General features: G+C 43.1%; 3 protein-coding genes and 2 non-coding genes across 22 annotated transcripts in view; 2 read left to right on the top strand and 3 right to left on the bottom strand.

Annotated features, from left to right (window-relative positions):
- The window catches only part of LOC110383692 (histone deacetylase 4), a 75054-nt gene extending 68063 nt beyond the window's left edge, over nucleotides 1–6991 (top strand). For 10 of the 15 annotated variants that reach the window (XM_049838095.2, XM_049838097.2, XM_049838094.2 and 7 more), the window contains 10 exons: nucleotides 1083–1256; nucleotides 1516–1726; nucleotides 2092–2196; nucleotides 2493–2701; nucleotides 3109–3270; nucleotides 3578–3828; nucleotides 4192–4333; nucleotides 4702–4910; nucleotides 5106–5244; nucleotides 5331–6991. In XM_049838095.2, coding sequence (XP_049694052.1) covers nucleotides 1083–1256; nucleotides 1516–1726; nucleotides 2092–2196; nucleotides 2493–2701; nucleotides 3109–3270; nucleotides 3578–3828; nucleotides 4192–4333; nucleotides 4702–4910; nucleotides 5106–5244; nucleotides 5331–6083 — 2355 coding nt within the window. In that variant the 3' untranslated portion in view covers nucleotides 6084–6991. The remainder of the gene's footprint in view (nucleotides 1–1082; nucleotides 1257–1515; nucleotides 1727–2091; nucleotides 2197–2492; nucleotides 2702–3108; nucleotides 3271–3577; nucleotides 3829–4191; nucleotides 4334–4701; nucleotides 4911–5105; nucleotides 5245–5330) is intronic. The other 5 variants (XM_049838100.2, XM_049838096.2, XM_049838093.2 and 2 more) reach the window with 2 other exon arrangements.
- A 280-nt stretch (nucleotides 6992–7271) lies between these two features.
- Nucleotides 7272–18908, bottom strand: LOC110383690 (GATOR2 complex protein MIOS). Of its 2 annotated transcripts, none has more exons than XM_064035720.1 (16): nucleotides 18633–18908; nucleotides 17989–18183; nucleotides 16410–16559; nucleotides 15905–16063; nucleotides 15281–15476; nucleotides 15000–15108; nucleotides 14439–14598; nucleotides 13761–13943; nucleotides 13417–13506; nucleotides 13202–13337; nucleotides 12652–12860; nucleotides 12118–12281; nucleotides 10812–11089; nucleotides 9003–9261; nucleotides 8630–8820; nucleotides 7272–8345 (listed from the first exon to the last, which is right to left on the bottom strand). In XM_064035720.1, the coding sequence occupies exons 1-16, from the start codon at nucleotides 18754–18756 to the stop codon at nucleotides 8270–8272; spliced, it is 2679 nt and encodes an 892-aa protein (XP_063891790.1). In that variant the 5' UTR covers nucleotides 18757–18908; the 3' UTR covers nucleotides 7272–8269. The 2 variants fall into 2 exon arrangements, with proteins under 2 accessions (XP_063891790.1, XP_049694060.1); XM_049838103.2 differs by having other exon boundaries at nucleotides 14439–14601; nucleotides 18633–18907.
- Nucleotides 9576–9657, bottom strand: Trnal-aag (transfer RNA leucine (anticodon AAG)). The gene has a single exon. It is a non-coding gene; the product is annotated as a tRNA-Leu (tRNA).
- On the bottom strand, nucleotides 10443–10524 carry Trnal-aag (transfer RNA leucine (anticodon AAG)). Its single transcript has one exon. It is a non-coding gene; the product is annotated as a tRNA-Leu (tRNA).
- Nucleotides 18909–19577: 669 nt separating the features above from the next.
- Nucleotides 19578–20480, top strand: part of LOC110383693 (ras-related protein Ral-a) — a 33224-nt gene continuing 32321 nt past the window's right edge. The window contains exon 1 of one of the 3 annotated variants that reach the window (XM_021344503.3): nucleotides 19578–19743. Coding sequence is in view for 2 of the 3 variants with exons in the window: in XM_021344500.3 (XP_021200175.1) it covers nucleotides 20195–20248 (54 nt within the window). In the remaining variant the exon portion in view is untranslated. Of the gene's footprint in view, nucleotides 19744–19822; nucleotides 20249–20480 lie in introns of those variants that run through there. The other 2 variants (XM_021344500.3, XM_021344499.3) reach the window with 2 other exon arrangements.

Genomic DNA, 20480 nt, shown 5'->3' with positions numbered 1-20480 from the left:
CTCACTACCAAATCATGCTGCCGAATATCTCCGCTAGCATCATTAACTAGTTTGACACAACGAGGCTGAATTACTCACTCACTAAGTATTCCGATTATCCAATGAAAATAACATGCAAGTTTGTTTGATTAATTTCTATTTTTGTTTATGCTATCATACCTCAATGATTGTAGCTGCATGTTAAACGATCACGTCATTGCAGTCCTATACTTGTTTACTTGGTTTAACATTTTAATAATGTATTTAAGATAGGAAATCACCCCCTGTGGGGGCGATATCGATATATTATAAAAACATTTGAGTGCAAACGAACTGACAGCATCAAGATATTATTATGTACCGAGTTACAAGCCAGGGACCATCTAATCAGTTGATGATAACACAATTCGTGTGTAAAATTGCAACTCACGCTGGCCTTGTGTTCACGTTTTAGTATTTCGAGCGTGTCCAGATAGATAATTGGCCATAATTCACTTATCTATTGCTCTATACTAGATAATATAACAAATATTTTGAAGATATTTCAACACTGAAATATATCATCATTATATGTGTGGAAAACTAGAATATATACACACGCTTGCAAAAATATAAATAGGTACAGCTTCGTAATATAATTTTGTCAATCCGGTTCATGTATTTCTATAGCACGCGCGCACGCATAAATAATATCAAAAGCAAGCTAACAAAATATAGCTAATAATTATACAATTATATCAAAGATGTATATATATTTTTTTTTTTTTTAACAATATCCAAACTATATCAGCTACTTTTTTCACTTCAGATAGCCATATGGATGAATGCTGCTAACATTGAAGATTTGCTAAACATGTATCAAATCTAGTAATTTTATCATGCACGCGTCGTTGAATTACTGCCCTTAAACACCAAACAGTTACCTATATGACCTATATAAAATGACAACACCGAAATTCAAAGCCCAAATATTCAACAACCAGTACAACGCACATCCCAAAAGACAGACTATTCAGTTACACAAGAGTCTGACATGCAATAAGTTAAGATGGCCCTGTTAGCGGGGGTCGCTGGCAACAATAACGGCGGGACTAACGTTCCAGTTGTGGGAACAGCAGAAGGCCATGGAGGAGCAGGCGCGGCGCGAGGCGCGCGAGGCGCTGGAGGCGCGCGAGGCTCGCGAGCGCCACGAGCGCGACCGCGTCGAGCTGCTGCGCAAGAAGGACAAGCACGAGCACAGCGCCAACGCCTCCACTGAAGTCAAGCAGAAGCTACAGGTAATACGAATTATACAGCCTTGATGATCTTAAAGTCCATAAGACGAATAAAGGAAGTAGCTCCTATTGGTCTGTTCCCATCCTCTTCTTTCAAATGACATATTTATCGAAGCGTTTCCTAGAACACCAACATGTCTTCTGAAATCATGCCACTTTACATAGTGCATTCTAACTTGTCTTCCTTATGTAGCCAGGTCATGTTAGCAGGTCCTTCAAATTTATTTATCAGCCATTAAAACAAACATTTGTGTTATTCCAGCAATTCTTAAAGAAGAAGCAAGCGAGCGCGAACGGCACTGTAGCAGGCTCGTCGTACCGCAACTGGGGTATCGTGAAGTCCTCGTCGGGGGAGTCCATCACGTCGACGGGGGCCACGGCCACGCACCCCTACCGCCTGGCCGCGCCGCTGCCGCTCGCGCTCAACGCCGCGCCGCCGCAGCCCTCGCCCGACTATCCTCTGCGCAAGACTGGTACGTCACTTACTTACCTCGTCTCTTGTGCATCCGTGTTGTGTGATCTTAGACTAAGCTGTGACGTGATAATAACAATAATCGATTACAACGAAAATAAAAAAGTAATGTTCTACTGATCAGACAAACGCGTGTTAACGCGCGATCGATCCAATATGGAAATAACTGATTTAGGTCCAAGTTCACCGATATCATAAACGCTATTCTTAAAACTGTTTGATTATAAAATTGGACGTGGAAAGACATAGTAAACTTTTAAGACAACTAACGTGTATGTTGTCGGTGAAGTTGTGCCTAAAAGGAATGTTATCGTTGGAGTGCTAGTTAACCAGTAAGTGAGCATGCGCGTGCACTAACCGTTGCAGCGTCGGAGCCCAACATGCTGAAGGTGCGGCTCAAGGCGCGCGTCATCGAGCGCCGCGCCTCGCCGCTCGCGCGCCGCCCCTTCAAGACCAGGCTCAAGCATCGCAGTCAGTATACCTTGTTGTTGTTGAATGATTGTATTCTACTAAAACTTAACTTTAATTAAGCCCTTCTATACTGACACTACTTCTTCCGTAAAATATTGTCGAACAAAAAAGTCCCCGACATTTTCTTACCTGAAAATAAATGTTATAGATTCAAGAGAGAAAAGTCTCGAAGTTTTAGAAATGTTGGCATGCGAAATAAGCAACTTGATGATGAACAAAGCACTTGATGTAGGCGTGATGTGAGTTAGTATGCAGATAATGTCGCGGGCAGTACCTGATGTAGTGACGTTGCACAGATTGCGAGGGCAGCTCGCCGCGCGGGTCGCCGCCCGGCGGCGCGGGCGCGGGCGCCACGGCCCCCATCCGCGAGGAGGAGGAGGGCTGCGGGCGCACGGCGGAGCTGCTGTTCTCGTCGCCCTCCATGCCCAACATCAGCCTGGGCCGCCCGCACCAGCCGCCGCCGCGCCACCAGCCGCCGCAGCCGCAGCCACATCCACTGCCCCCGGTATGTATACCACTAGCGTAGTCTGTTGTGTTCAGCTAGCATAGCTTACTTTGTTCGAAAGGCGTTTAAGGGGCATATGGCCCACTTGTTTATGATATAAATAAAAATCATATATCATAAAAAATATTTTACATATATTCCGACTTGTTGCCAAATTTTAACATATCTTGGTAGTAATTTGCAGTCCGTATGGGAAATCAATTGCAGTGAAATTTTATTTGTATGAATGATGATGAGATGAGTTCCTTATGTACAATTGTTATTGATTAAAAAAAAAACTTACACATTACTCTTGTAAATGCACTATCTATGTACAGTTAGCAACAAAGTCAATAGTATTTTGATTTTACTTTCAACGTAATGATTATTAACTAGATGACTAAATGTACGTATATTTTGCTACTCAGGTGTCGTCCCTGCCGCCGGTGTCAGAAGCCGGCGCGTGGGCGGGCGGGCGGCTGAGCAAGCGGCCGCTGGGCCGCACGCACTCGGCGCCGCTGCCGCTGGGCGACCCCGCGCTGGCGCCGCCCGCCGCGCACCACTACCTGCGCGACCAGATACGGAAAACTGTTAGTGCATACACATCTGTACTTTATACTATTTAGCTATCGGTCCAATAAACGCTCAATCCTTCTCCGTGTGAAAAGAGCCTGTGCCCCAGCAATGGAATGATAAAAAGGCTGTAACTTATTTACAGTGCACACTGTCGGTTTAAAAAGGTCAAATAAAATATCATTAAGACCAGTTTTTATTAGACATTCTGCAACTTGCTGCTTACATCTTACACTGAGAGTACTCTGAGGTATCTTGCCACAGGATACCATCATGTGTGGTCATGTTTTTTTCTTGCAATTCAATAAGGTGTTATGTTCTCAGGTGTTAACACGCGCCCACGACGCGGCCGCAGCACAGCTGCGCGAGGAAGAAGGCGAGGTCATCGACCTCACCGCCCGCCGCGCCGCCGCCGACCCCCCCGCGCCCGCAGCGCCCGGCGCCCCCCCTCCCGGCGCCCTACCCGCGCCTGCCTGCGAGCCGGCGCCCCTCGCGCGGGCGCTGAGCTCGCCGCTGGTGGGCGCCCGCACCCCCCCTACCGGCCTCGCGTACGACGCGCTCATGCTTAAGCACGGGTAAGTCACTAGCACAACTTGTCACATTTCAGTAACTATCACTTGTAAACCCAAACACCCACAACCCGTAGGTACTATATTCCTTATTGCTAGTAGATCCTGACTGACCCATATCGACTGACAAAAATGTTGAAATGACAACTGTATCCATAATTTACTCTTCTCAATCTGTTGTTAAAGTGTTTCTCCTATTCTCGAAGCTATTCCTTTAACGGATTAGCTGAACATGTATGGCTCAATTTTTAATCAACTTTCATAGGGACTGTGTCCAAAAAACGGACTCCCCTATCTTTATTAGCATTGAAATGATACGCCTATCAAATATTAAGAAGTATGTACTGATATTAACATTGTCCTGTACAGGTGTGCATGCGGTGCGCACGCGCCGACGCACCCGGAGCACTCGGGGCGGCTGCAGTCCGTGTGGGCGCGGCTGTGCGAGACCGGGCTCGTCGCCAGGGCCGAGCGGACAAGGCCCAGGAAGGCCACCTTCGAGGAGCTGCAGGTATACTTCACTTATATACTTATAACATCACAAATACTAAATCATAGAAATTATATTTTTTTTAGTAAATAATTAATAGTTTTTCACTATTACTATTTCAAAGTTTTTTTATTTCAAATAGGTCTTTGATAAAGCTTTCGAAACATGAACAACAATACAACACACACAACATTTCGCGCTCTTTTCCAAATAAATAAATTAGTTTATGGAACGAAAAAAATAAGTTGTTGTTTTTACTCACCGAAAGAAAAGATTATAGAGTGAATTACGATTTTGTAAGTTTTTTTTTACTAAACATCTTATTTATTTACATTTTAAACCCTAAAACCCTAAAAAAATATATGTTCAATTTTTACTTCGCTCCTCAGTCAGTGCACTCGGAGTCTCACGTGAGCGTGTTCGGTGGTCGCGGCGGCGCGGGCGGCGTGCGCCAGCTCGTGCGGCTGGCGTGCGGCGGGCTCGGCGTCGACTCCGACACCGCCTGGTCTGACGCGCACACGCCTGCCGCCGCCCGGGCTGCTGCCGGCGCCGTGCTCGACCTCGCCGTCAGGACCGCCAAGGGAGAGCTCAGGAATGGGTGTGTATATGAAGCTGATATAATATATAAGTAACTCTATAAAAAATCGAACATTTTTATTCCTCATGAAGTTATCATTTTAGCCCAATTCAAAATTATGTAGGCTAAAAAACATTAAAAATATATTAAAAAACTTTATTTATTATTGTCCCGACATTTTTACATTATTTTTATGTTCTTTCTTGTGGTCATCAGGTTCGCAGTAGTGCGTCCCCCAGGCCACCACGCAGAACCCAACCAGGCGATGGGCTTCTGCTTCTTCAACTCCGTCGCCATCGCCGCCCGCATCCTGCACACCCGCCACCACCTGCAGAGAATACTCATCGTCGACTGGGTCAGTGTCCTACCGTGTGGTATGTGTTTATATTGTACCTATATCCTCATGTAACATGCACTAACAGTAACTATGTGTGTCTGCAGGACGTGCACCACGGCAACGGCACGCAGCAAATCTTTTATTCGGATCCGAATGTACTGTACATCAGTATCCACCGGCACGACGACGGCAACTTCTTCCCCGGCACAGGCGCCGCCACGGAGGCGGGCGCCGGGCCCGGGCTCGGCTACACCGTGAACGTGGCGTGGTGCGGCGGCACCAGCCCGCCGCTCGCCGACGCCGAGTACCTGGCCGCCTTCCGCACCGTCGTCATGCCCATCGCCAAGGAGTACTCGCCCGAGATCGTGCTGGTGTCGTGCGGCTTCGACGCCGCCGCCGGCCACCCCGCGCCGCTGGGCGGCTACAGCGTGTCGGCCGCCTGCTTCGCGCACATGACGCGCGAGCTGCAGCAGCTGGCGGGCGGCCGCCTCGTGCTGGCGCTGGAGGGCGGCTACGACCTGCCCGCCGTCTGCGACTGCGCCCAGGAGTGCGTCCGCGCGCTGCTGGGGGACCGCCCCGCCGCGCCCGCGCTGCACGAGCTGGCGCGGCCGCCGCACGCGCGGGCACAGGCGGCACTGCGGGCCACGCTGGCCGTGCACGCGCCGCACTGGCGGGCGCTGCGCCGCGCCGCCGACCTGCTGCCGCTGAGCGCGCTGGACGCGGCGCCGGCGGTGGCGGCGCTGCGACTGGGGCGCCTGCAGTCGGAGCGGGACGCGGCCGACACGTGCCAGGCCATGGCCACGCTGTCCATGCGGCCGCCGCCCGCCGAGCCCATGGAGCAGGACGACGCCAAGTGAGGCGCCGCCGCCGCCGCTTCCACATTCCGGTCCCGGCCTCGGCCTCGGCCTCGGCCGGCAGTTAGCCGATAGTTGTCCGGCGCGAACTCGAATGGGCGCCTCGCGTCCGGTCCAGAGCTTTAAGGTGTAGTAGTGACCGCCGCCGCCGCCCGATGCGACCACTATACCAAAGATTGTTTCAAATTCTGATGTTACAAAAAGTATTTATTCAATGTGTATATAATGGAAATTGTGCAAATCTATTGTTGTAAATTAAAGTAAATCTTTATGGTGGATATGAAATATTTGTATATCTGTGTTGGTGTGCCGCTGTAGCGGCTTGTATCGCGCTGCGCTTGTGTACGTACGTACTTGTGCTCCACGACTCCTCACGTGTGATAACTTAATATGAAACGAATTAGAATTGTCGGACACGATGTCCGCTTGGAGCTATTGAAACAATGAATTTCTATAGTATATAGGTGTCTCCGCACACACTCGTGCGGGACGCGGATGTTGTGTATCTGTGTTGAGTCTTATATTTTCACTATGTGATCGAATCCTGAAGGATCGGCATCGCCCGCCAGGCGGTGCTACTTATAAGAGAACTTAGTTTTATGTAAAGTCAGTTGTAAATGTTTATATGAGACGGTATATTTAATTAGCAGAATATGAGATGTTCCCTAGGGCGGAACCTGTTGACTATAGCCGACTACTTGTCCGTGCGTCTGTCGCATCCTCTAATTATATATTTTTGTATGACGGCTGTCTGTGTGTATACAACGTACCTATGGGATGGGATCCTTGTACGATAAACAGAGTTAAACAAATGTTGTGTCTTTGAGAATTTTATTGTTAAATTGGAATAAAGATGAAATGATTATTTAATAAATGTATATATATTATATATATATTTGGAAATATAAAAAGTTAATTTTATTTTTCACCTTTTTCCTGTATGAACCGATGATCGAGCTGAGAGGTTGGGCACATTTCCCCAGAGAAGCTGATGAATCCGTATGAATTACCAAATATAAATAACGTTTAATTTAAGGCAATGATTTAGCATGGCAAATCATCAGAAAAAAGATTTTTTATAACATTTATAAAGAAATTGGACCCTAGTGTGAACCGAAATAGTTAAATGGCACGTACTCACCGTAAATAAGGTAAAAAGTAGAGACCATACGATAAAAATAAAACATTGAATTAGATTGAGAATATTTCGTATTTCAAATTATACACAGAACAGGGTGATAAGATATCACAAAATGTAACGGAAGACAGGCTAAACAAAACATTTTCATTAATCTAAACAACATCTTACGCAAACTTATAAAAATCAAGATCGGTTGCAGTGAATCATACAATTTTCTTAATAGTAAAGATGTCATTTTGGGTCAGGTTGACTTAAAAACTGAATAAAGATATGTACATAGATAGTTTGACCCATGGACCGACAGAATTTTTGGGTACAGGAAGGCACTGGTTTGGTTCCGATAGATTTTGCTTTATGCCATAGAGAACCATCTCAGTACCGAAAGCCCTTTGAAGTACTATTGGTACAGTTGTCAAATATCCTACACAGATTATAAAGTAATAAAATGCAACAACAGAATGGATAACGTTTAAATAACATACAAAGTAAAGATAAACCTTAATGTAGTGTACAAAAATAACCCTTCTCTTACAGCTAAATATAAAAATATCCGCGACGCATTCTGCCTTACGCTATGAACACAAACGTACCTAAAATAATATAACATACGAATAACTATGTAGACGTAGTGAGTGTCACGTTGCTTTTAGAAAAATAATCAAGACATTTTTCTGATCTTGAATTGATTTTTCTTACGTTATGCTTGTGGCGCCCTCTACGTCGCTTGCATGTGCCTAATAACACATTACATACATAGACTAGAATGGTTTTCACAAGTATATGAAAGCAGTAAGTTTCAAATATATTTCAAGATAAACAACACCATAGCCAGAAAGCAAATATAAAATATAGTGTTTTTATGATCATTTTGAATAATGAAATTGATTAACATAATTATGGAACTGACAATTGATTCTTGGAACATCAATATTGTTCATTTCAACAAATATATTATACAGAGTCTGCATTGTCCGAGATGGCAAAATATGCCTTACGTCTTAGAACACAGGGTTTAAATTCCCGTGTATGGTTGTGTGAAGCAATTCTGCTAGTCATGCCTGTCAGGTGGGTCCAGCGTGGCGCAGTGACAGTTACACGAACTGACCGGACACTCCGTGTGTTCCCTGCGCAAAATTAAACACCTTACTATATACCTGTAATTTTCTTTATTTGACTTAAACAAGTTGCACAGACCTATTCGCACTATTCAGTTTCATAGACCAACCATCGAGTGAGACGGACCTACTACCAAGTTGTACACACCAAAACTGTCTCAAGAATTCAATGTAGTCAGTCATAGATGTAGTGGAGGAGGGTAGAGTACTCTACTTTATTCTTAATGACGTCTTTCGTGGACAGGATTCCATAAGGTCGTCGAGTGTCAAAATAAGATGCGGGCTATACCAACTTGAACCAGTTGATGAGATGCTGCGCGTGTCCGCCGTGCCGACACGCCACGCACCAGCTGAACCACGAGCCGAACGCCGCCCCACCCGCCCCACCTGCCCCGCCCGCCCCACCCGCGCTCGTGCCCACGTGCAGCGAGCACACGCCGCACCGGGGGAGCGGCTTGCGGCAGTTTGGACATGATGAGATTTGCTGGAAGGGTACAAGACGGGTTATTATGATGGAAATGCAATTTTGAAGAGACATTTGGGATCCACTGAAGGGGTTGGTTTGAGTGGTTTGAGTTTTCTTATTAGAGATGCTTGGGCTATTTCAACAGTCAAATTCACTCAAACTTCAAATTTAAAATATTACTCTTCTATTATGTTTGGTACCTTCATCTTAGCAGCAGGTGGTGGAAGCCTGGCGAAAGCAACTCGGGGCCGGTTGTGTCCAGGTGGCGCGGCCACCGACTTGCCGCAGTAGGTGCAGGCCACGCACACCTGGCGGGGCACGCCCCCCGCGCCCGCCCCCGCGCCGCCCGGCCCCGCCCCCGCGCCCGCCCACTCGGCGCCGCCCTCCGCGCCGCACACCCACGTGTCCAGCGCACAGCGTGCCCACCACAGCTGCCAGCTGTCCAGGATCGTGCGGTAGCTGCGAGGAACAACATACTGATGAAACTGGTTACATGAAAATGGTCCGTTTTTCGAAATAAATGTATGGTTTCTGTACATGTCCGCATGGAATCACATTGATCCAGCATTCACTCTCATGGATGTACCTATGTACCAGAGTGTGGTATCACGTATAAAACATGTTACAGTGTCACTGTGAAACGTCTTGATGAGGAATAAACATGAAGGTCAACAAATGTCAATGTTTAGGGTCATTCAAATTGCAATAACGAGTCTCAATATTTTGTCAACTTGTATTGAAGTTTTAGTAAAGAAAGTATCAAAAAGATTTGCTGGCAGCGGTGGGATTCGAACCCACGCCTCCGAAGAGACTGGTGCCTTAAACCAGCGCCTTAGACCGCTCGGCCACGCTACCCATGCAATTTTACAGCATATAAGCTGCTCAGTACAATTCCTCAATAGGTATAATTAGAAATGATATTGTTTAATATTTACAAATTGAACAATCGTTCAAGGTTGATTAAACATTGTTCTATAATGAACAATAGAATAAAAAAAAAAATAAGTCTGCGGCTCTTCTATCTCTATGAAATTGTTTAACTATGTAACTCATTATAGAAAACGAAATCTTTAGTTTGCTCTAGCCAACGGCGCAGTGGTGATGCAATGCAAATATAGAGCATTTCCTTTACAGATCAACCAAGAATAATGTTATTTTATATAGGTAGGTATATTAAGTATTTAAGAGCGATATTGCCGAGTTCGGTGGTATCAATCATTATGTCATTTACATTAAATTAGTGACTTCAACTTCACATTTTATTCTGTCGCCCACGACCGATTAGCTTGGCTACTAATTCATTAAATAACTTAATTAATATTATTATATGGTACAAAATTACAACATCCATCTGTAATATTTATTTGTAAAGAGAAACGAAAACTACCGCAAGACATTGCGGTATTCTGAGTATTTCTGAGTGTTGGGGTCATAAATACCAACAGTGAAGGTGTTGATTTTGGTGAGTGCGGGAGAGAAAAAACACTCACATATGAATTAATTAAATTATTATTAATTAAGATAAATAAATATATAGTTATATAAACTGATGCCGATCGGCGAGTCGTTTCGCACGGGCGTCAGCAAATAATTTGCAGTTGAAGTCTGTACAATGAGATAAAAATATACAAAACAGTTTCTGGCAGCGGTGGGATTCGAACCTACGCCTCCGAAGAGACTGGTGCCTTAAACCAGCGCCTTAGACCGCTCGGCCACGCTACCACATACGTGGCATAGTGAATTTCACTCATGCAATGCCAGTGCATACTATCCGTTTCTTTGCCAAAGTATTTTTGTAAAAGAGCTTATTATTCAAGGCTCCATTAAGAACCATGTAAATGTGGCTTCAACTATACTATGCTACCAGTAGCAATTCATAAAACCTAAAGAATTCCCATCTCAAAAATATCAACACCAGCCAGCTTATGTGGTAGCATTCGTAAAACTTGCAAATGCAATAAAAAAACACAAAAAATAAATCGCCTATAAGATCTAAAATAAGTCAATACCTGTCAAGCCAATTCTGCGTCCTCTGATCCTTGAGCAGCTCGGGCGTGAAGCACCGCGCGGCCACCAGCGCCGCGGACTGCACGTCCCCCGTGGCCTCCAGCCAGCGCTGCAGCAGCGGCAGCGCCTCGGCGCCGGCGCCCGTCAGCAGCACGCCCGCCAGCTCGCCCGCCTGCACCAGCGCCGCGCACGTGCTCGACACGTACTCGTGCAGCTTGCTGTCTGGGAGGAAGATGCACGCGAAGGCTACGCGATCTTCTAAACGCATTTCCGTTTCGTTCTGTGGAGTGTAATAGTTATTTGTTATACAAGAGTGCAAAGTTGCTTTTTAACCGCGTGCTCAATTTTGATGACCGAGCAAGCGAAGGATTCTAAAATTGAAACACGAGCGTAGCGAGTGTTTCAATAATTAGAATCCTGAGCGATAGCGAGGAATCAAAAGACAAAGGTGAAAATCTTGCACTCGAGTGCAACACGTAACTTTTCATCCCACCTCATTGAGGAAATTACTAAATGCAAAAAAACAAAATGGCGCGCACATGTGAGTAGGTATCAAATTAAAAAGAAGTACCTATTAAAGTTCATTTATTTGAAAACTCAGTTTAAAAATGAAACGAGGTAAAAAATCTATGTAAAACCAATAATAAAAATTACTTAATTAATTGAATAATTATTTTAAGCAGTATTTTATTTGTTTAATATGTATTTGTTTGAAAAGTCATATCAAGATTGTCACATTGCACACGATGTTCTAAATTCAAATCACTTTGCCGCTCTAGAGGATAAAAACGGCTTTTGCGCTCAGATATTAAAGGGTAAAACTACTCTTTCCGAGATGGTGGGATGAAAAGGTTTTATGTTGCTATGTTGTTTGGTACCGAATTCTACATACATACTACATACAAATCTTGAAAATACTGACGTTACAATAGAATTACATGGTCGTATTACATGGTGTTTTCCCTCCAGCCATTACATATTTAGTAATGGCTGCAGGGAAAACAATTTTATCGTATTAACAATTTAATTACATGTCATCACCATCTCTTGAGTTTTTTTCCCAACTATATTGGGGTTGGCTTCCAGTCTAACTGGATGCATCTGACTACCAACGTTTTACAAGAGCGACTGCCTATCTGAACAACTCAACCCATTTAGTTACCCACTTAATTTTGTTAAAGTATTGCACCATTTTTGGATGTTATACGATATTCACACAGTCAATATTAAAACTGAATTATAAACTTGCGGAACAACACAATTATGTGTTTTCGTTGAGTTTTTACTACGTGAGAAAGCATGACATACGAGCACAGCGGCCAGGTCAGGGTGGTGCTGCGGCGGCGGGTGGTGGTGCGGGTGCGCGGGCGCGGAGGCGGCCAGGAAGCGCAGCAGCGCGCGCAGGTAGGGGTCCGGCAGCGCCGCCGCCGCGCCGCCCAGCGCCTCGCGCCACAGACGCTCGTCCGACAGACCTGGGGACACGATACTAAGTTATATCTGCAATACATAATATTACCTGAACAAATCAATAGTTAAAAAAACGAAAAATTGTGTATTGTCATCAGAACTCCGAGCGTGTGCAAAATTTCATCCTAATCGAAGACAGGGAAGAGGGTCAAATTAAGATTCCAAGATTTTTTTGCAGACATAGTTACAAGTGAAGCTAATAATATAAAACCGTGTAAAATTAGTGTGTTAATAAAAATAATAAAACAGTTTTCACTGTCGATATTATTAGCAACAAAATGTATGTTATTGCTGTCAGTGTGACTCCATAACACAAGGTCATCTCAGTTTATGTTCCATTCGTCAAATGGCTAAGTATAGAAGTGTTGCAGGTACCTGCAAGCGCCAGCGCGACAACCCGCAGCATGGGTTCATGCGCCCTCGCCAGCACGTCGAGCGCGGCGCGCACGCGCAGCTGGAAGGCGGCGAGCGCGGCGGCCCGGCACGGCGTGCCCTCGGCCTCGGCGCGCTCGACGCCCGCCAGCGCGTTCTCCCAGCCCCACCCCCACCCGCACAGCTGCAGCGCCCGCGTGCGCTCCGCACTCCTGCACCACAGCAAGTCAGTCTCAAAAGGGAGCAATAGCAGAGACAATACAATAAACCTGATCCGTCTAATCCAAAGCAGGCCTTTGATTGCCTCAATCATTATAAGGTATAAGAGAAACATGTGAATAAAGAGTTTAAAACTGAGCATTTAGCATTTTAAAGATTCTATCAAATAGTATTTGTATATCGAAGTTTAAACGAGTAAATCTTGATGATATCAAACATTTAGGTCGGCTAGTACAATAAGGAGTGTCACTAGGCACAATACTGATTCCATTATTAAAAAAATAATAAATCAAAGCTGATGGTGATCACTCGTGACCAGACAAGATAAACTTACCTATAAATAGTAACTCTTCTGTTGGGCAAATCAGGCAAAAGGGAAGGCACTATTTCCGAACGGTAGCCACCGTCACCCACTGATCGCAGCACAGTGCGGACACCAGGATGCTTCCACGGACTATTACGAATGCAACCTGGACAAATACATATTACACATACACTTATTGAATAATTTGCTATCAAGGAATGGTTGAAGAATGGAACAAATCATACCATCTTCAACAAGAGACTTGCTGAGCGCCAGGAAATGCCAGAGACCACTCAGTGCGTCGTCATCGGCCAAGTCTGCGTTCTGCCATAAATCTGGCTGCAAAACAAAAAAGACGTTTCAAAGTCATGACAACAAAATGCAACTGAACATGATAACTGAGTATATTCAGAACCTTCTTTTTTTCAATCAGTTAAAGCACTAAAACTTTCTCCTGTATGTAACAAATAACTTTCTGAAAACCGCATCCAAATAACAAACATACATACATATATACAAACAATAAAACTGATAAACTCCTTTTTTTAAGTCGGTTAAATAGAAACATGAACTAGAATTAACAGTGTACTTGCCTTCAGTCCATAGTCAGTCTGTGCTCTCTTCTTCATGACGAAGGAGATGTCCTGTATGGCGGCGTAGAAGTCGTCGCGCATCATGCGCAGGGCTCCGCCCCCGCCCGTCCACACCAGCGAGCCGCCGCCGCCCCATGACACCGTCACGCGCTCGCACACCGTGTAGTCTACTAGCGCTCCTGTAGGATATTATGTGTAACGTCAGCATTTGGATCAATTGGCTTCTTTTTGACAAGAATTTTCTCAAAAGCTAATAAGTTCTATGAGTGTTTTTATTTCTAGAAAACGTAACCAACTCAAATCAATACGCGGATACCAATTTTATGAGATGAAGTAGTTTTTTCATATGATAATGGCCAGCAATTATCGCGGCCCATGGACACTACATGAGTAGGTAAGTGCGTTGCACTCGAATCTTTTCTTACACGTAATTGCAAAATCTCTGCAAGCACTTGGAATGGATGCTAAACAACGTCGGTGATTTAGACAAATTCAAAATCATGTACTATCAACCAATGATATGTAATTTTTACTGCCGCATGAATAAAAAATACATCCTTTACAGTGCAGGTCGTTTTTCGACCTTATTACATTTGTTTTGTCTACGAAAACTTGCTTAAGGATGGTCATACATGTCATTGGTTGATAGCACAATTTATTGTAATGCTTCGTACCACTAGCGCAGACAGCGAGCAGGCGGCCCTCGTGCGCGGGATGCCAGCCGTAGCCCAGCAGCGGCGCCGGCGCCGCGCTCACCGCCACCTCGCGCTCGATCACGCTCGGCCCGCGCGAGTACTGCTCCTCCAGCTCCGCCTCCACCGCAGGCGCTGCTATCTGCTAATTAGAGCAATCAAAAACCTTAAAAACCGTCCAAGTGCCAGTCGGACTACGGGTTGAAAATCACGTTTGTTGTATGAAAAATTTTTATTTATTTATTTAACAGTTTATATACACAGTTACACAAAGAACAGAAACATGAAGAAAAAATCCACTTTTCAGTATTTGTTGTTATAGAGGCAACATCCGTGAACATTTCAACTGATAGCCAGTCATATAGCTATCACGGTTCTAGTGATACATCCTGATGACACACGGACAGCTAAGTTAGAAATAGGTTCCCGTTTAACCCATTGGGGACGAAACAATAAAATACAAAACTCTCAATTTTTCTCAAAATAAGAAAATGGAAAGAGCTGAATTATAAGTCAGTTGTCTCGTGATCATGGGTCACTTACCGAACTCGTGCTGTCTGATACATTCAATTTGTTGTCACTGTTCGCCTGCTGAATATCATGAATGCGCAGCGTAGTGGAATCCCGCTCTAGCGACACTAGCAAGTTACGCCTACAAACAAAATAACAAATTCACTACAACTATCAACCAGACTAATTTTCAAAACTTTGTTTATTTATTTCTTTATCACATAGTTACTTTGTCAATACGGATATAACTTAACCTAATTCGACATAGTAAGTAAATGACAAATATGTTATTTACTTAGTTTTTCGTTCCATACCTGGTGGGACACCACTGCAGCTGAGCCAAAGGTCTGGGATGCTTTATGGTGAGCAGCGGCTTCTGCAGCGCCCGCGCATCCCACACGCAGGCCACGCCCTCCCCGCGAGACGCGATCTGGTAGCCCCCGCACGGCTCGGCGCATATTCCGTAACAGTATTTAGTAGTTGTCATTGTCACTGCCTTGTTGGATAAATCTAAAAAATCCCGCATATTATGTTTTGTGACCCTTTTTGAAGTCGGTTAGCATATAAAACGAAACTGCATCATACTGAGTTAAGTTATGAGGACAGCAGGAAAAAGAAAAAATATTTATGAGCCCTATTTCGTAAATGGAAAATTAGCTCTGAGCCAGAATACTCAGAAGAATTGTGACTAACTCTTGAAAGAACCACAGGACCAGCCTAGGCCATTCCGGTAATACTTGCATGAAAATGAGTCAAGCTTATCGTCATTGCACAGTGCAGTCAGAACTGTGGTCTTAGACCGTCAGCAAATGGAAATAGTTACGACCTTGAAGTTACTCATTACCACAGGCTAAGTTGAGTAATGGAAAATTATTAAAAGAACGAGTAAATCCGAAAAAATACTCTGCAACCACGATTTCTAGAATTACGAAACTTACCTCTAAGATCAAATATCTTGATATATTTAAGGTTCATGGAAGCAATAAGCGTCCTGCTAGAGAAGTTTGCCCACGTGACACAGTGGGCTGTCTCCGAGAGCCCCATCTCGGCCATGGGTCTCGGCGACTCCGTCGCTGCTGACGGTGACGAGTCAGAAGCTATCAGGAATAAAACAATTGCAGGTCTATGTGTTAATGGGGAAATAGGATAACACGAATACATAGTAGTAATAAACATTACTGGGGAGTTTGTTGGGCCATTTCTTCTGAGAAAGAAAAAAATTTGTTAAGGGTTGGGCACCTTTTGTTTTGACATTCGAAAAGTGCAGATTTATCAGTCAAATTTGAAGAAATGTTTGTGAGTTTGAGTTTTAATTACTAGGTCTATTCCTAGTATTTCAGAGAGCTTATTTGATCTAATCACAAATCTGGAACTATGTAGGAGTAACTTTTGTGAAAAAATTCAAAATTGAAATTAGTCCTGGTCTTCTCAAAAAGTTCTCACCTTTAGCTTCTTCCGACAACAAGGATCCTCGGTACACATCCCACAATAGTATGCAGTGGTCATTGCGGTTCTTCTCCATGGCCACCGCCAGCAGATTGGTCTCCATGTGACTCCATGACACTGAGTTGCATAGCCGAGGATAGCGACAAGCTGCAGACAAAAAAATGTGGATGTAAATATACTACTTTTTTTTATATCGGGTGTGTCGTTCATAATCACATTAAATGAAATGCGTTAATATACTGGTTAATATATGTCGATTAACACAAAGATAAAAGAAAAATACGTAAAAATAAAAAAATGCTTTTTTCAAACAAAGTAAATGGAATAAAAATGTGCAAAAATTAGAACACCATATAAAAGTCAGTTATTACAAACAACTGAAATTCTCCCTTGAAAACTGACAGCTGTCAACTGATCAAAACATACGATACTCCTAACTTTATCTCTGCTTTAGGGATTGTTCACACCAAACGTATTGTCCGCCGCTGACTGTGAGTATACTCACTGTCTGCCCCAGTGTGAACGTCGACTCAATCTGCAGTACGCGTACTCACCAAGCCGACAATAGGCTATAGCGTACGATGCGCTACATGTGTGAACAAAAGAATAGGCTCTTGTAGGTTCACACTAGATGCGTACGCTGAGCGGCTGACTATTCTACACATAAAAGAGCTCAGTATTTGAAGTTGCTCGTAGTATTTTATAAACGATCTCTGAGATCACTCGTGGTTCCCATACGATAAAACTAAGGTAATTTATTTTTTCAAATCAGACGTTTTACTGATATTTCAATTAAATGATGCGCATTCAGATACTTGCCATTTGCGAAGCTCTAGAGGAAGACGAAAATAATAAAAAGAAGACATTGTGGGTACATCCCTTAAATTTGAAGAGATGTTTTCTTGGTCAATTTCATACTTTATATTTCGAATATAGACTTTATCCAAATAAGTTCAAGAAACCGAGGCGTTGTACCGAGGCGCGGCGGTGCGTACGCGGCGGAGCGGCGCTATTCGGCAACTGCGTCCGCGTAGCCAATCCGCGTCCGCCGTGCATAGTCGCGTAGTAAAATAATCGGCCACTGAGAGTCAGCGACAACAGACGACGTAACAGCGTATAGTCGGTTCGGTGTGAACGACAATTTCAATATATATGGAAAAGCAATAAACTGCGTAACGCGCGCTCACAGTCAGCGGCCGACAATACGTTTGGTCTGAACGATGCCTTACACATGATGTTGTAAATTATAAAAACGAAAAATGACTCCTGTGGTTAAACCACTGAATGGATTAGGTAATTTTTTTCACAATTCGCCATAGAATATCATAAAGTATATGCGATATGATTTAATGTGATTGTGAACGACACACCCGATATACTATAAATGTGAAAGTGGATTTGGAATACAGGAAGAAAGTACATAAGGCAGTATATAGGGGCTTACAAGGGAATTTACAAAGGAAGTTCATAAGCAAATACAAAGTGGTCCTATAAGAAGACTTAAGAAGAGTATGTATATAGGGAGAGTAAAAAACTATTATGTGTAGAAATACCTTTATTCTAAGGGTTTACTTACTGAACTCTCTTCCCACAAGTCCCAGTGGATCATATGTTTGCTTGAGAGTGGTGAGTGCCACTCTGCCGCTGGCATAGCCGAGTGCCAGCAATGGCTCTGGTTGCTCTGGGATGGCACTGATATCCACGCAGCTGACTCCACTGGCACTCTGTGAAGCTAGCACTGTTGCTCCTCGGGTTGAAGATATTGGAGTGACTGGAAAAATATAAAATGGGCATTATAGGGGTTGGTATTCTATTTTCCCCTAAATGATTTGCCTACTTTATTATTAGAAGCATTGAATAATGGAAAGATTGGATTTATAAAAGTTGGGAAACAGAATATCATCTCATTCAAATGTACCTATATTTTCAGTAATTGACAGGAAAATTGAAATAATTTATTTATAAAATAGTTGGGTTCAACTGTCAGCAGTTAGAGTTACAACATTAAAGCTTGATTACTGGCATTAGCTCCACTAATGAGCAAGATATGAGTTTAATTATATTTATGGTTTGGCTCTTGTGTTGATAACAACAAACAGATAACAGGGAACTCAATACATTTTGATATTTTGAAAGTAAATCATTTTTATACGAATTATAAAGCTTTATAGTCAATTAGAGACATACGAGTAATAAATGAATACTAAATTATCTACGTACATGTTGTTTTTTTCTCAATTTCTTTTATCCGAGAAACTTCGTATAAGGTTATGTCCGGGCCCCATAATATAAATTTGTCGTGGTGTATTGGAGACCAAAGGACTTCCAATTTAGCGCCCGACATAATTTTATTTTAATTGTCCACTAATTGTAAAGAAATTAATTATTATTCATGTTTGTTTTGCACGTAAATACGCAACATCCACACGAATGTTTTGACATTTGCAACGTTTTGTTTATAATTTCACCCACATCAACGTTTTTGGTGACACTGCGCGTTGGAAAAAAGAATGCTCTAGCTGTAACGAAACGTTTTACAGTACTTTCATGTCGATACTATTTCTGAACGTAAATAAAACTGTCTTTTTAAAATGTTACCATTGTGAAAACATATTATCCACTATATATCGTAAATAAAGGCGGAACTTACTTTTAGCTCGAACGGGATAAAAGAAAAACATTCGCAACGTCATGATTATTTGTTTGAATGGTTATGTTTCATGTACAGAATGTAGCAGTGTTTTACTAAGCAGAATTACGAATTTCTGAATAAAGATATCATATTAGAAGAAATAATTTCAATAAATCGTGAAAAATACAAAAAGAGTACCCAGTTAGGCTGTGTGTTTATTTCCTTAAAATTACTATATTATTTACTCAGACATGACATATCTACAAAAACATAGTTCAGTATACATTTCGAAACCGTTTTCTTACATTAAGTTTAATTTTGGCCTTTGTGATTATTGAGCCTTTTCGAGTTCTTCCTAATTTTTAACATTCAAGATTACTTTTGTTCCCTATTTAGTATAGCGAAGACGTCTTAATCAAGATCTTGTTTGGGATTGTTGCATCGACTGAAATGTTGAAATGATTTTTAACGAAACGAAAGCATTTTGTTAAAACAAAGTTTCCCTACATTTATGGAAATGTTTATTTCAATGTAAAGTACTGCCCTAAAGAGGTCGCTACCTTCGACATCGACACCGATCATCAACCCTTTTTGACAGTCGCGTAAAGTGAGTGACCATTGACGAAATAAGTGAAATCAATTTACACTACACCGAAACACTAAAACGGAGGATAAACCGTTGGAGTCTTATTAATCGAGGTAAGTTTTAGAATGTACGTAGAGCATCGTTCAGAAAGTGTATCGGCGGTCGGCGGTGGTGTGTAGGTCAATGACGTGATGAATGTTTACTACAATGGCAACGCCTCGACTTCTCCCACAGTTTCACGCGCATTGTCTTACGGTTCTCACGTGTTATTGCACTTTTCCCGACCCGGTTACACAGCCGAATACTACAGTATTGTCGTCGGTCGTGTGTGGCACAGTTAAGTGTTTGTACAAGTTTCCATAAGGCGTCGCAGCAGACGTTTGTGACTCACTCGCTCGTTTTGTGATTGATTTTCCGTGAATTTTCCTTTGTATGAGTGCATGTCGCTAATGGTAATCAGTCGCTAATAGTTAGCGAGCGTCGGCCAGTGTTTGTGTATGATGGTATTGTTGGGGCCTACTCTCCCGTCTCCCGCGCCGAGGAGACAGTGCTGAGCCCCCAGTGATGTTCTCAGCCTTAGCCTACCAGTTATCTACTAAGTTTCTGGAAGAACAAAAGGTGAGAGTGAGTTTGTGATGATGACAAACAGAAAGCTAAATATAAGATGTAAACTATAAATAGCATCCTTATAAAAATATCTGCTATCAGCTGAACATTGACTAAATTAAATATCATGAAAAAAATATAATGCACCAAATATATTGTTGTCCTTTATGGTCTAAAGAATGTTGTTTGGAATGCTGTAACCATTCCAATTGGTAATAACTTAGAAGCCTCACGCAAGGACATA

The sequence above is a fragment of the Helicoverpa armigera genome, chromosome 8, assembly GCF_030705265.1.
Source record: "Helicoverpa armigera isolate CAAS_96S chromosome 8, ASM3070526v1, whole genome shotgun sequence".
In the NCBI taxonomy this organism is placed as follows: Eukaryota; Metazoa; Arthropoda; class Insecta; order Lepidoptera; family Noctuidae; genus Helicoverpa; species Helicoverpa armigera.
Note: the sequence above shows the minus strand (reverse complement) of the source record. Positions and strands in the feature narration are given on the sequence as shown.

Excerpts from the sequence above, each read along its gene's own strand:
- LOC110383690 (XM_049838103.2), bottom strand. The coding sequence starts at position 18,756 with ATGTCGGGCGCTAAATTGGAAGTCCTTTGGTCTCCAATACACCACGAC. Across the intron at positions 8,821-9,002 it reads CACCTGCTGCTAAGATGAAG|CAAATCTCATCATGTCCAAA; the intron begins GTACCAAACATA and ends GTACCCTTCCAG. Across the intron at positions 8,346-8,629 it reads CATCTCATCAACTGGTTCAA|GGAACACACGGAGTGTCCGG; the intron begins GTTGGTATAGCC and ends AATTTTGCGCAG.